The 12,635-nt window shown below is 49.6% G+C and overlaps 1 protein-coding gene across 7 annotated transcripts in view; it reads left to right on the top strand.

Moving 5' to 3' along the window:
* The window catches only part of CDK5RAP2 (CDK5 regulatory subunit associated protein 2), a 175,095-nt gene that overhangs the window by 43,366 nt on the left and 119,094 nt on the right, over positions 1 to 12,635 (top strand). For all 7 annotated transcript variants that reach the window (XM_045082319.1, XM_004775639.3, XM_013047364.2 and 4 more), the window contains 4 exons: positions 2,413 to 2,536; positions 5,221 to 5,375; positions 10,821 to 10,983; positions 12,010 to 12,063. In XM_045082319.1, the coding sequence (XP_044938254.1) occupies positions 2,413 to 2,536; positions 5,221 to 5,375; positions 10,821 to 10,983; positions 12,010 to 12,063 (496 nt within the window). The remainder of the gene's footprint in view (positions 1 to 2,412; positions 2,537 to 5,220; positions 5,376 to 10,820; positions 10,984 to 12,009; positions 12,064 to 12,635) is intronic.

The following is a 12,635-nucleotide window of genomic DNA, read 5'->3' as shown; positions in this document are numbered from 1 at the left end:
ATTTTATTGCTACAGTAACTGTAAAATACAAAGATGATAAATGAGAAGTTGGAACATTTATTATTGGGAATATATTTTATTGGTATAACTAAAATGCAAACAAACTGAATAATACTGGTACTTGTTAAAAATTGTAGTCCGCCTCTTGACAACGTATATGAGTCCAACTGTAAAACACCAAGGTTCGATCTGAGTCGACAGCAAGGAGACGGTGTGCTTGCCCTTGCTGGGCAGGGGTTGGGGTGCGGGTCGGGGTGCGTGGCCAGACGGAACCGTTCTGTAGAGGAGGCCCTGTATAACCCAAGGGCTAAAACAGTTGGTGCCTAGTGGGAATTCAGGACTGGGAACATCCCATGTCCGAGGCTCAGGAAGAAAAGCCGCTAGTCTGGAATTCTTCAGCCATGTGTAAGACGTCTTGAGGAGTGGTAGGAATGACTGGATCCCCGTGAACTCCAGACGGCACTGCTGGAGAAATGACCTGAGGGAGTGGTGGCTGAGGACATTTCATGGCGTTGGGAAGTGGAGTGGTGGCCTTAGTTCTGGCCGGAGGATGACCCGTTCTCAGCTCAGAGGGGTAGACTGAGGCCTCTCAGAACATCGCAACAGGGCCTGTCAGGTGGCCTCAGGGACAGCAGGCGGCACTCGGATCCGCGAGGAAGGGGCACGGTGATGTGGCCCCCACAGGGGTTAGCACGTGAATTCTCAGAGGCAGTCATGTCGTTCTTCAACCGAGGAAACTGAGGTGTGGAGGTGATTTCCCCGGAGGCGCCCTGAGGACATAATAGAGTCTACTTTTGGAAGCAAATTGGTTCAAGCTTCAGAATCCCACGTTCTTTCTTTCAGTTGTTCGCATTGGAGTCCTTTAAAATGATGTCCCGTCACTGGGGCCTTCTGAAGGCTTATTGGTGACAGGAAGCATGATATGAATAAAGTCTGTATTTGCAGGCAACTCATGTTTGATGGTTGGGCAGCAAGTGTGGCCTTCCTGACTTTCCATTGTTCTCAGTCAGAAATTCACAGGGCCTGTACACGTGAGTGTCTGATCACAAGGCTCTTGGTTGGGAAAATTGTATATACCCCAAAGTAGGGCAGGGAGGCTGGTGGTGACCAAATCTGTTCTGTGGCAGTTTTTCCGAGAAACCAGCTTTAGGTGGAGCCATTTCCTTTATTATTCTGCCTTCTGGAAACCTGCAGTCATTTTAGAAATCTGATGAGAACTGCTCTGAGTATATGTCTTACAAATTCGTATCTGACACTTATTTTTCTTTTGAGGAGAACCAAAATGAAAAGCGTCCGTGGTTGTGGTCCTGTGTCTGATTTTGGTGTGTCATCCCCACCCCACCCCATCCACTGGACACAATATTCCGTGGTGTCACCACTGTGCGAACTCTGCATTTTTCCGGAGTGGGTGCTGCTTGTGCAGGGTCCCTTCCTCATGCCCCAAGTGGTAGCTGATGCTTGCAGACAGATCGTGCCTTATTTAAAATGCTTCCCACTCCATTTGGCAAAAGCTGATGTATAAAAGCCCTTGACCCCTCAGATTTATTTTTGGGGCATGCTACTTCTTTGCATGTTGGTTTGTCAGGCCTGTCCCCTGCCCCCCGCCACTGGTGGAGGGGTACTTTGTTGGAAATGTCCTGGTGGGAAATTGGGCAACAGCTATCAAAGGTCTTACATGTGTGCTCACCCCTTGACCCAGTGATTCCCTCTGTAGGAATTGATCCAAGGAAATCACTAGATAATAAACATACAAGGATGCTTTTATGATAACATTGCTTATGATACAATAAATAATAACACTAATGTTTATTTGGGTACTTCATAGTGGGCTCTGTGCTTTAGACATATTTTCAGATAATATAAAATTAGAAATCTAAGTTTTTTTTTTCCATCTGAAAGCTTTAAAAATAGGGGATTGAGGTGTGTCAACTGTACATCAATAAAAAAAATTGGGGTTTGATTTAATATATTACAGTATATTTTGCACAGTGAATTAATATGTAGCCTTTAAAAATGATAGATTTATATTTATTGACCCAGTATATTATGTGATAAAATCAGATCATAGATATATGATTCTCTTTTTGTAGAAAATGTCTGTAAGTCTGTATGCTGAAATGTTAACTTGGTTATTCTGGCCGGTAAGATTACAGATGATTCTCCTTTCTTAATTTGTGTTTACATATATGTATTTTAAACTGAGGTATAATTGACATGTAACATCTAAGTTTAAGGTGTGTATGTTGATTGATTTGAAACATTCATATACTGCACTATCGTGTTTTTGAATTATAAATACTAATTAAAAACAACAGCAGCGCAGGTGTGTGGTAGAAGGGACAAACTGGGGGCTGCTGAAATCCCCGTCCGACTGTCCCTCCATGGATTTGACACCTTTGCCCCTTTTTGCAGCAAAGCAGTTGAGAGCCTTGCCGAAGGGGGTGGCTCCGAAGTTCGGCGGGTGAGAGAGGATGCCCAGAAGAAGGTGCAGCAGGTCGAAGATCTCCTAACCAAGAAAATACTGCATTTGGAAGAGGCAAGTCTGCAAACCCTGAGGCCAGTGTGTTCTGACCACAGGTTAAGAGAGGCAAAGGCAGGGGTGCCTGGGTGGCTCAGTGGGTTAAAGCCTCTGCCTTCGGCTCAGGTCATGGTCCCGGGGTCCTGGGATCGAGCCCCGCATTGGGCTCTCTGCTCAGCGGGAAGCCTGCTTCCTCCTCTCTCTCTGTCTGCCTCTGCCTACTTGTGATCTCTCTCCCTCTCTGTCAAATAAATAAATAAAATCTTAAAAGAAAAAAAAAAAAGAGGCGAGGGCAGGATTTTGTTCCTTTTCCCCTGAACTTTCAGAGTTTCAGCAGAAATGGGAGCCACCCTTACTGAGCAGCTCGAGGGTTCCGGCCCCGTCTGAGGCTCCGTGTGTATCGAATTGGTACCCTCACACCCTGCCTCCCGGCTGTCGTCTCTGTTCCTGCGGACGCAGACAGTGAAGTACGGAAAGACTAGTCAGGATTTGAGCTTGGAGTTGAATCGTGGCTGCTGGTCTTCAAGCCCCTGCTCTTCTTCTTACCTAGTTTGGTCCCTTGACTTTACAGAGGAGGAAACTGAGGCCCGGAGCGGGGAAGCCACTCCTCTGACTGGCGCTAAGCCTGAAAGTGGGTTCCGGTTTGCAGGCCGGGACATGCCCACGCAGCCCTGTCCTTGGTACCTGGCCTCCATCCCACGTCACCTCAGTGTTCGCCGAATGCCTCTTCTCAGGGTGACGCTGCATGGAACCCCTCCTGCTTATTCTCAGGCGCTTCCTGTGACCATACCAGGAGGCAGGCTGTGTCTTGGCTAAAAAATCCGGTCTCCTAGATGTGAGAAGTTTCTGCCCACAGTCAGCCAGTGTTCAGTGACACTGGTTACTTCGTTCTCGGTCTTTGAAGTCTGTTGGTGTCCGTCCTGTTCTCCCCCTGGAGCCCTGGCTCTCCTTAGATCCGAGGAGGGATGGCAGCACAGAGCGTGTCTGGATCCAGAAGGCAGACGCTCCAGTGCAGACTTTGCAGCCCAGAGTGGTCTTCTGCGTTTGTGTTGTTCGCACAGGCCCCACGAGGCTGTGTAGATTCTAGGTCCAGAATACAGATGAGGACACAGCTCTGAGAGGGAGGGAGACTTAGTCCTCGGAGCTGGAACCGAAACAAGAGTCTTCCGACTCCAAATTCGGAATTTTAGTTGAAACGTCCTTGTTGGTTCAGTCATCTGGTCCCCAGGAGGCACCGGCCAGCATTTTAGGGTGCTGGCATGACTGCCAGCCCGTGCTTGGTTGACCCTTTGCTGTGTCGCTGATTGGCCTTGTCCCCTTCTCCGAGCCTCTGTGGCCTCATCCGTCAAGGGAGGCTGGTGACATCTGCTTTGCGGTAGTGATGTCCTCATAGCCGTGGCCCTAGCAGTGTCCGGGGGGCCTGCCGCGTGCGAGGCACCCTTCTCAGCCTTTTCACACATCCTTTTAGTTCATCCCTTCAGGAAGCCTGTGAGGTAAATACTTCTATCATTCTTTTTGAAAACAAAAACAAAAACACAATGACCCAGGCACAGAGTGGCCAAATCCCTTGCTCAGGGTGGCACAGGCAGGAATGCCGGGTGCCGTGGCTGTGGAACCTGCATTCTCAGCCGCTGGAGGCTGTCTCTCCGTGCATAACGTTTTTAGTTAGGTGAGGAGTGGAGATGAGATGAATCAGGCTCCTTGCTCAAAGCCTGGCATTTAACAGGCACTCAGGAAGCAGGTTTTGTTTGTTGTCTCGGGATATTGGGCAGTGACTTTTCCCGGCTATCGCTGAGCTTGCCAGGGAGGCCTCCTGGGGAGGGGAGGCTTTCTCCCCTACCCAAGTGGGGGCAGTGATGGGGCCGGCCCCGAGGAGGGAAAGGACAGGGAAGAGGAAGCCAGTGATTCTTTGAGCTTCCTGTGGTGCAGCAAGCCTTTGACAGAGTCTCAGAGCAAATCCTTGTTGGGATGGTGGTGATCCCCGTTTTAGAGATAAGCTGGGGCCCAGAGAGGCTAAGTGACTCTCTAACGTCTCACAGCAAATCATCAGGAGAGCTGGGTTTTGAACCCAGTTTGGTTTGACTTGTATCTTGGTGATGTAGTCCAAGGCTGTGGGCACTTGGAGGTCCAGCTCTACCCCAGGTCATTTTCCTGAGCTCCAGGGCCCTTTTCCCTGAAGTGGGCACTGCCTGCATGGTTAAGGGAATTTCCTCGTTGGCCTCTCTGAGCTCTCAGGAAGAACGTAGTTTTTCACCACCGACGTCACCTTGGAGATAGAATGTACTTGAGAGATGTGTAGTCATGATCTTAAAAGAAGTAGGGCGAGGGCGGTGGGGTGTGGGATGTATTTGTATGGGGGTTGTGGGGACTATGGAATTTATGTTTAAAAGTATTGAGAGGCACATTTCTCCTTGTTCTCATTCAAGCTGTAAATATTGATCTGATTTTTCAAACCCAAAAATACAGTTTTTGTAGAGTTGAGTCTTTTCCACTGGAAATGCTTATTACTCTTCAGGATACAACAGGGAAAAATGGCTGGCAAATGTATTTATTACTGATTCTGCCCATGTATAGTACAATTCAGGGAGGGGAAATGTGCTGGAGAAAAAGTCATAAATATTTATATTTTAATCCAATTTCCTTTCAAAAATGTTCCCAATTGTATTGAAAAATTGCATCAAATGCATTTAATTTAACTCTAGGATGTGAAAGCTGCCCAAGCAGAACTGGAAAAGGCCTTTGCGGGGACGGAAACAGAGAAGGCTCTTCGGCTGAGCTTGGAAAAGAAGCTTTCAGAGATGAAGAAGAGGCACGAGGGGGACTTGGACATGGCTGTGGTCCTGGAGCAGAAAGACAGGTCTGGCTCTTCTCTCTGCGACGTGCTGACATTCGTTTCCCGGGCAGCAGGGCTGAAAGGGTGTCCTCTTCCCAGTCTTTCACCCCTCCTTTCTCTGCTTGCTTCCCCACAGTGAGAAAACCTGGAGTAAGATCGGGGTGGAGGGAAAAGGAATAGGGTTAGGGCTGCAAGGGCAGGGATAGAATTATAGATAAAAAATCCCGCCGAGAAGTTCTGTTCAGATACTAGACGTAGCCTTCAGTTTGACTGTGAGCTTCCTGGTAACCAAAGGAAGGAGAGAAAAACAGTCTTGATGAACATTAAGAGTCACACTGCTCACGGAAGGATGTGAGCCAGGAACTCAGGAGAAGCTATTTTACTTGACATCGTAGGGGAAAAAATTTCTCTTGTGAATCTTCCCAGAGGGAACAGGAAGTGATTTTATCCCCACAGGAGATGCTAGTGAGTTTTGTGGGACCTGTTTTTCATGATGTCTTTTTTTTTTTGTCTTTTTTTAAAGATTTTATCTATTTGAGAGCCAGAGAGCACAAGCCGGGGTGGGTGGGCAGAGGGAGACGGCGAAGCAGACTCCCCGCTGAGCAGGGAGCCCAACTCGGGGCTGGATCCCAGGACTCCGAGATCATGACTTGAGCCGAAGGCAGATACTTAACCAACTGAGCCACCCAGGTGTCCTTCATCATGTCTTTTAATGCAGGCTGAGGGCCCAGATTAGTACATCGGCAAGGGGCCAAAACAGTGTAGACTGAGTATAGAGCTCTCTCTTGGTCCAGAAATAAAATGTGTGCCACTTAGTCAGAGAAATGGATGGGCCATAGGACTTTTAGGCAGTCTTTTTTTTTTTTTTTAAAACCTTTAGGCAGTCTTAATCAAACTTTGATCAAAACTGATCAGGAGTGAGTTGAGGTTTTCTTCTTTATCATGAACCTTATGTGTTGAATCTCTTGCCTTGCTTTGCTGGTCACCAGGTAGAAGGCTGTGTAAACTAAATACAAGTGAAGCTTCTGGCTAACCTGTGACCTACTGAAGAGCCAGCCTCATTTGGAATTTGACAGAAATTGTTCTAAAGCGAATGATCTGCTTTCCTATTTCCTTAAATAGAGGGTACTGACTCTAGTCCCCTTTTTTTCGGTTGCTCAGTGACTCCCGATTGACGGGCCAACCGTGTTGTTTGGGTTCTGGTGCCCCGTCGCCCCAACTCCCAGCTGCTGGTCGCTTTTCATTCTGCCTCCGTACCCCCTTATGAGATTCGAGTCTGCAACTTGTTTTCCTGTTTTAGGATTATCTACAAAAGAGGAATGAACAGACCGAGGGAGAGGCCATGGTTTCCACTTACGAAGTGTCCTAGCTTCAGTGTCTGGAGGAGCTAGCATTTCTTTGATGTGCTGCAGCCTTGTCTTAGCTTTGATCTGGAAAATGGGAGTTTGGGGATGAATCTCAAGAGTCAGGAAACAGAGTTCTCTGTGAGGTGTAGGACCTTAGGGTTGAGTAAGTGAGCGTTTTTCTCATTTATGTGGCTAAGAAGAGAAGCCTCCCCAGATCGGTGTGGTGTTTTTTTTTTTTTTGGCTGGGCCTCCCCTTCAGGGTCGCAACCTTTCTAGCGCTGTACTCTGAGAGAGTCGAGAATCCTTTTCCACACAAATTACTTATACGTTCCCTTGTATCTCTCCCAGCTAATGAGTGGTGAAGCCTTTAGAAGCCTTTCAGGGTTGTCTTTCCTGCGGAACTGCAGGTCTCCAGCAGTTAAATTGGAAATAGGGAACCCAGGGAAGAGACCAGAATGTGCCGAGGCAGTCACCAAAGGAGAAAAACAGACTTCCTGGTGCCAGTGAAGGGGAAGAAGGGAGAGGACTGGGGGTGGGTTTGGGAAGAGGTCGCGGGCAAGAGTGGATTTGGAAGGGTCCTGCAGGGGTCCCAGCAGATGCTCGGCAGTTGGTTCATTGGTCTGTTGGGTCATGATGCCCTTTGTTCACAAATACTTCCTGAGCATCTTCTGCTCCGTAAGTGGTGGTTACAGTCTAGGTATGAATGGTACAGACGGGTACAGACGGGGTCCCTCTCCTAAGGAACCTCATGTCAAAGTGTTTGCTCGTCATCTAGCTAGGTGGGAGGAGTGGAGGGCAGGAGCAGAGTGAGAGGGGCCACATGGACAAATGCTGGGTTAACCTAACATCTTTCTGATTTCGTTCAGAGGGATTAAGAGAGGCTTCCCGGGGAAATATGAGGATAGAGGAGGAGTTACTTGGAGGAAGAAAGGATGTTTCAGGCATTGGGTACCTAATGTATGGAAGTTCAGAGGCCAGAGGGCACAGAGCATGACCCAGGGACTTACGGAAGTATAGCGTGGCTGGAGAGTTGTATTCTGGAAGGGAGATGGGAAGAGACGAGGAGAGGGAAGCTGGCCAGATCCTGTGGGCTTTGTTGGATAGTTTGGGTTTTGTCTTCAGGGCGTGTGACATGCTGCTGATGAGTTAAGAGTGGGAATGGGGTGGTGTCAGGGTCTGGCTATAGAGCGATTCTTCTCCCTCTGGCTGCCCCTAAAGGATGGGTTGGCGGTGGGACTGAGTGGGAAGACTGCCCCCCAGGCTGATGGAGAACTCCAGACAAGGGATCACGGTGACCAGGACTGAGGTGATGGAGCTAGCATGGAGGAGAACAGGCAGAGATGTTTGGAAGGTAGAATTGACATGATGACTTGGAGGGCTTGGTCGTCGAGGAGTTTGGGGATGAGGAAAAAGGCTGCAGAGATACCTCCTCACTGAAGTTTTGAGCGTGAGCAACGGTAGGATGGCAGTACAGTGTGCTGAGTTTGGGGAACGAAAGGGGGAAAGAACAGAAGTTTTTGTGTGGGTTTTTTTTGTGGAAGATAAGCTCTATTGGGAAATGTTGGGTTGAGGGTTCATGGACATCCAAGAGTGAGTCTAGAAGATGCATGGGTATATGAATTAAGTCTAGATTAAAGGAGCTATAAATTGATTTGTTGACCAGCTACTGGGCAGGCCTGCCTACCAGCGAAATGGGGGGTCAGAAGGTGAGCTGCTAAGTGGACTTGGAACTAGGGTGCTTGGGCATGTCCTGGTGAGATGGGGCCAGATGTGGCATCCAGACTGGCCTGTTGTAGGGCGGGGCCCTTGCTTGATGGGCACTGCTGATGTCTTTCTGACCTTCCTCCACCCTTTTGAAAGCTGTTTGCTCTAACTACTCAATCTCCTGCGATCTGACCTTAGAGCTAGTCTGGATCCTTAAGGCAACTAACACTGGGGAGCCCTGTGGGTCAGATGTGGCCAAACGATATGTTTTATTTGGCCTACACAGTGCTTTTAAAAGTTTGGATTAAGGGTGCCAGGGTGGCTCAGTTGGTTAAGTGTCTGCCTTTGGCTGAGGTCATGATCCCAGGGTCTTGAGATCGAGCCCCTCATCGGGCTCCCCGCTCGGCGGGGAGTTTGCCTCTTCCTCTCCCTCTGCCCCTCTCCCCACTTGTGCTCTCTGTCTCTCAAATAAATAGATAAAATCTTAAAAAAAAAAAAAGTTTGAATTAGTTGCTACTATTTAAAAAAAAATCTAGTTTCACGTGGAAGTTTGGCTTTCTAGCCTCTTTTAAAAACCTGGAAGGGGTGGCAGGCCTGGGCTGTGGTCTTGCAGGACTGAGGCCACTCCTGTGGATGGCCCCATGCTCCAGTTGTGCCACAGTCCCCACAGGCTGGCCTCTCTCATTCCCATCTCTACTGGAACTTGCTTTAAGGTAACTAACACAAATCATTTTTGTCAAAGTATAAGATACCTGCAATATAGCACATCCGTTTCAAGTATACAGTTAGTGACTTTTACCTCTTCAGTTGATTATGTGATGATTTCAGAGTAGAACCCCTAGAGGGCAATCTTACTCCTCTGTCCCAGATTTGGTGACATTGCACTGGTGCTGCCCTGGTACTCTCTGTGCCTAATTGTCTTTGCCTGTTTGAGATGCTATAACAAGATGCCAGAGATTAGGCAGCTCACAACCAATAGAAATTTATTTCTTACAGTTCTGGAGGCTGGAAGACCAGGGTGGCTGCATGGTCAGTGAGAGCCTTCTTCCAGCCTGCAGACTTCCCACTGCATCCCTGCACGGTAGAGGGGGTCAGGCATCTTTCTGGATCCTCATTTTTCAGGCACTGCTCACATTTCCAAGTTCTACCCACGTGACCTACTTGACTCCCAAAGCCGCACCTCTTAATCCTGTTGCCTGAGGGGGTTAGGATTTCCATATCTGAATTTGGGGGTGCTAGGAGCATTCATACCATAGCACCAGTGCATTGCCAGCTGCCTTTAACTACTTACAGCTGACTCTTGACCTTCACCCTGGGAGCCAGGGAAGCTCTCTGACTGTCAAGCCTTTGTTCTTCCTGCCATTCAAGTTGCTTTCGAGGCTTCGCTACAGAAAGGCTCTTCGGAGGGTTCTCTGACAAAATGCTAATTGTTGAATGTTAAAAAAGGGTAATAATTATAGCAACTGTCATTTGTCGAGTTGTGCTGTATGCCTGGAGGTATGAGGGCCGTTTTAGATGTTTTATTTCTAATCCACGTGAGCAAGTAATCCCCATTTTATAGCCGAGGAGATGTAGACGCGTAGGGGTTAAATAACTTGGTCGTGGTCGGGGGCATAATTTGGTGGCCCCAAGGAGGTGTTCAGCTCTACCTGAGGGGGGCCTCAGGGTGTGGTTGGCACAGTTGCTTCAGGGGAGTGCAGGGCCCGTGGGTGTGTATTAGCAGGTGGTGGGGATGGAGTGGTGAAGGGCGTTCTGGGTGGGGAGACAAGTGTGACCAAAGGTCTGGAGGCACAAGACAGCCTGGCATGTGGAGAGATCTGGAAGCGAGGCCCCGGGTGGTAAGGGAGCGGGTGGTGGCCTCCTGCGAGAGAGGAAACTGAAGCTGCCCACGGGGCCTCTGATCTTCTAGGCCTGAAAAGCTAGGGCCTTACCTGCCTTGCTCACGAGTTTGGCCTTTATCTTGAAAGTCAGTGTATTTTAAACATTGCCCTGAGAAGCCAGGGAGAGAGGTTCTCGGGTTTTGCCTACTCCCTGGGATAGTTCCACTCTATCGGTCATGTTTGTTCAGGCTTCAGGGCCCCATTTCTTTTGCAGAAAGGATTCTTGGTAAAAAAAATTAGTAGCCGGCTGCCGTCTGTGGTGGGGGCTGCTGAAAGTCTGAGCACGGGGGGTGCTTGGTCCGGCCGTCGTCCGGCAGCTCGGAGGCTGGATCCACCGGGGCCCTGCTGGAGGCGAGGGGACACCTAATGTCACGGGTTTTCTGGCCCTTACTCTCCGACCTGCATAGTGCGATTCCGTTTCTGTTCAGTCATTGGTCATGTCTACTTTGAAGATGTCTGGCCCCATTTCCTGCCTCCTCCTGCTCCACTGAGCTAAGAGAACAGCTTAGAATTAATATTTAAATTTTGTTCACTTTTAGACTGATTGAGGAGTTGAAGCTGTCTTTGAAGAGCAAAGATGCTTTAATTCAGTGCCTTAAAGAGGAGAAATCTCAGATGGCGTGTCCTGATGAGAGGGTGTCATCTGGGGAGCTCCGAGGACTCTCTGCTGCTCCGAGGGGAGACCAGGAGGGAGGAGCTGAGGTGAGCCGGCGGGGTGTGGAGGGGTCTTGAATTAGCACCCCGGACTCCGCTGTGGCAGAGGGGATGCATCCTCGGTCCCTGCGAGTCACACCGACTGCTTCCAAATACTAGCTCCCCAGCAGCCGAGGAATGAGCAGGAACTCCTTTGTCAGGGGCCCCGACATGTTTTCCCCCTTCCAGCCTCATGTTTAGACACAGTTGGTTAAAAAACAGCCCGTACCTGCTTGTCTCTGTCTCACTGTGTGTTGACTTGTTGCCCCCGGACTTTGCGTTTTCTCAGGATAAAACTTAGTACCTGTTGTAACTTCGCGGTTAGAGACTGTGGGGGGAAGGGAACTACGTTGTGTCGGGCCAGGCGGCTGGCGAAGCAGGTCAGTGTGCCGCTGCAGTTAATCCTTCTGGCCGCTCTGCGAGGTCCTGGTCACGGTCCCCTTGTGGAATTTGGAAATGCGCTCGGAGGACTTGCTGGGTTGTTAGTACCAGACCCCAGAGCTTCCCAGAGGTCCTCTCTCCCTCCCACCCCCCACGTGAGGCAGCCTCCGCGGCAGCTGCAGGAGGGCGGCCTGGGCCTGCACGTGCCCGTGGGTTTAGCTGAGACCTCCCAGCGCTCACTGGACCCGGAGTGGCCCGTGCGCGTGCTGGATTCCCAGTGTGGGTGTTCTGGGTATTTGGGAAAGTCTTGATTTTTCATGGAGCATCACGGGTTAGTTTTTGGCTGTAATCAGCCCGTGGCTCCTGCTCGTCCCTTGAGCCCTGCAGGCCCTGTCCTTCAGCGGGCCCTTTTCAGCGTCCAGCGGCTCCATGGTTCGCTGTCTGTGGGGCTGGTGATCAGCTCACATGGCTAGCTGGTCTTTACGTTCCTCTTCACTCGGGTGGGACACCGTGCGAGCCAGACAGGAGCGGACACTTACTGCCGTGACTTCCGCAGCGGTGGGGAAGTCAGGAAATGAGACGGTCGTTCTGATTGTTCTGGGGAAGCTGTTGGATTGTGAGTCCCTTCCGGTGCCAATTAATGCCTTTTCTCAGGCTGCACAAATGGAGCGCCAGCAGGAGAGACACCGCTTTGAAGAGAGGATCCAGGTATGTTAATGCAATTTAAAATAACATATTGAAGATTTCCCCTTGCCTCATGCTTTATTCCGAGAGCAGTAGGTAGTTCGGTGTGACAATAGCTGTCACTTAGGGAATGCCAGCGGGTGCCATTGAGGCCTTCCGGACTTCAGAGAAGGCCTCTCGGTCTCGACAGGAATTCTGTAACGCCAACATTCCCATTGCGCAGATGAGGCTTGTGGGGCTCAGAAAGGCGAGGGCCCTTTCCCGAGATCAGGTGACTTAGAGCAGCTCTAGCAGGGACCCAGACCTGCCGCTGTTCTGTGTCCCCCGGTCCTAGCGGCCGACATTTATGCGGCGCCTGCCAGCTTGGAAAGAGCTTGCCGTCCATTATCTCATTTGATCCTCACAACAGCCGGGAGGGAGGCAGCCTGATCATCTTTAGAAATGAACTCAGACTATGAATGTGTATGTTGAGTCTCCATCAAACCAAATTCTCTGCTAGCTTTTGTAGCATTAAGGAATGAAATTAATGATCTGTTATTTTCCCCAAATAACCTGGTAAGGTTTCAAAGACTCTGATGTGACTGTATTCAAATTCC

The sequence above is a fragment of the Mustela putorius genome, unplaced genomic scaffold (genome assembly GCF_011764305.1).
Source record: "Mustela putorius furo isolate JIRA1106 unplaced genomic scaffold, ASM1176430v1.1 tig00000596_pilon_pilon_pilon, whole genome shotgun sequence".
In the NCBI taxonomy this organism is placed as follows: domain Eukaryota; kingdom Metazoa; phylum Chordata; class Mammalia; order Carnivora; family Mustelidae; genus Mustela; species Mustela putorius.
This window is presented reverse-complemented; position numbering and strand designations above follow the sequence as displayed.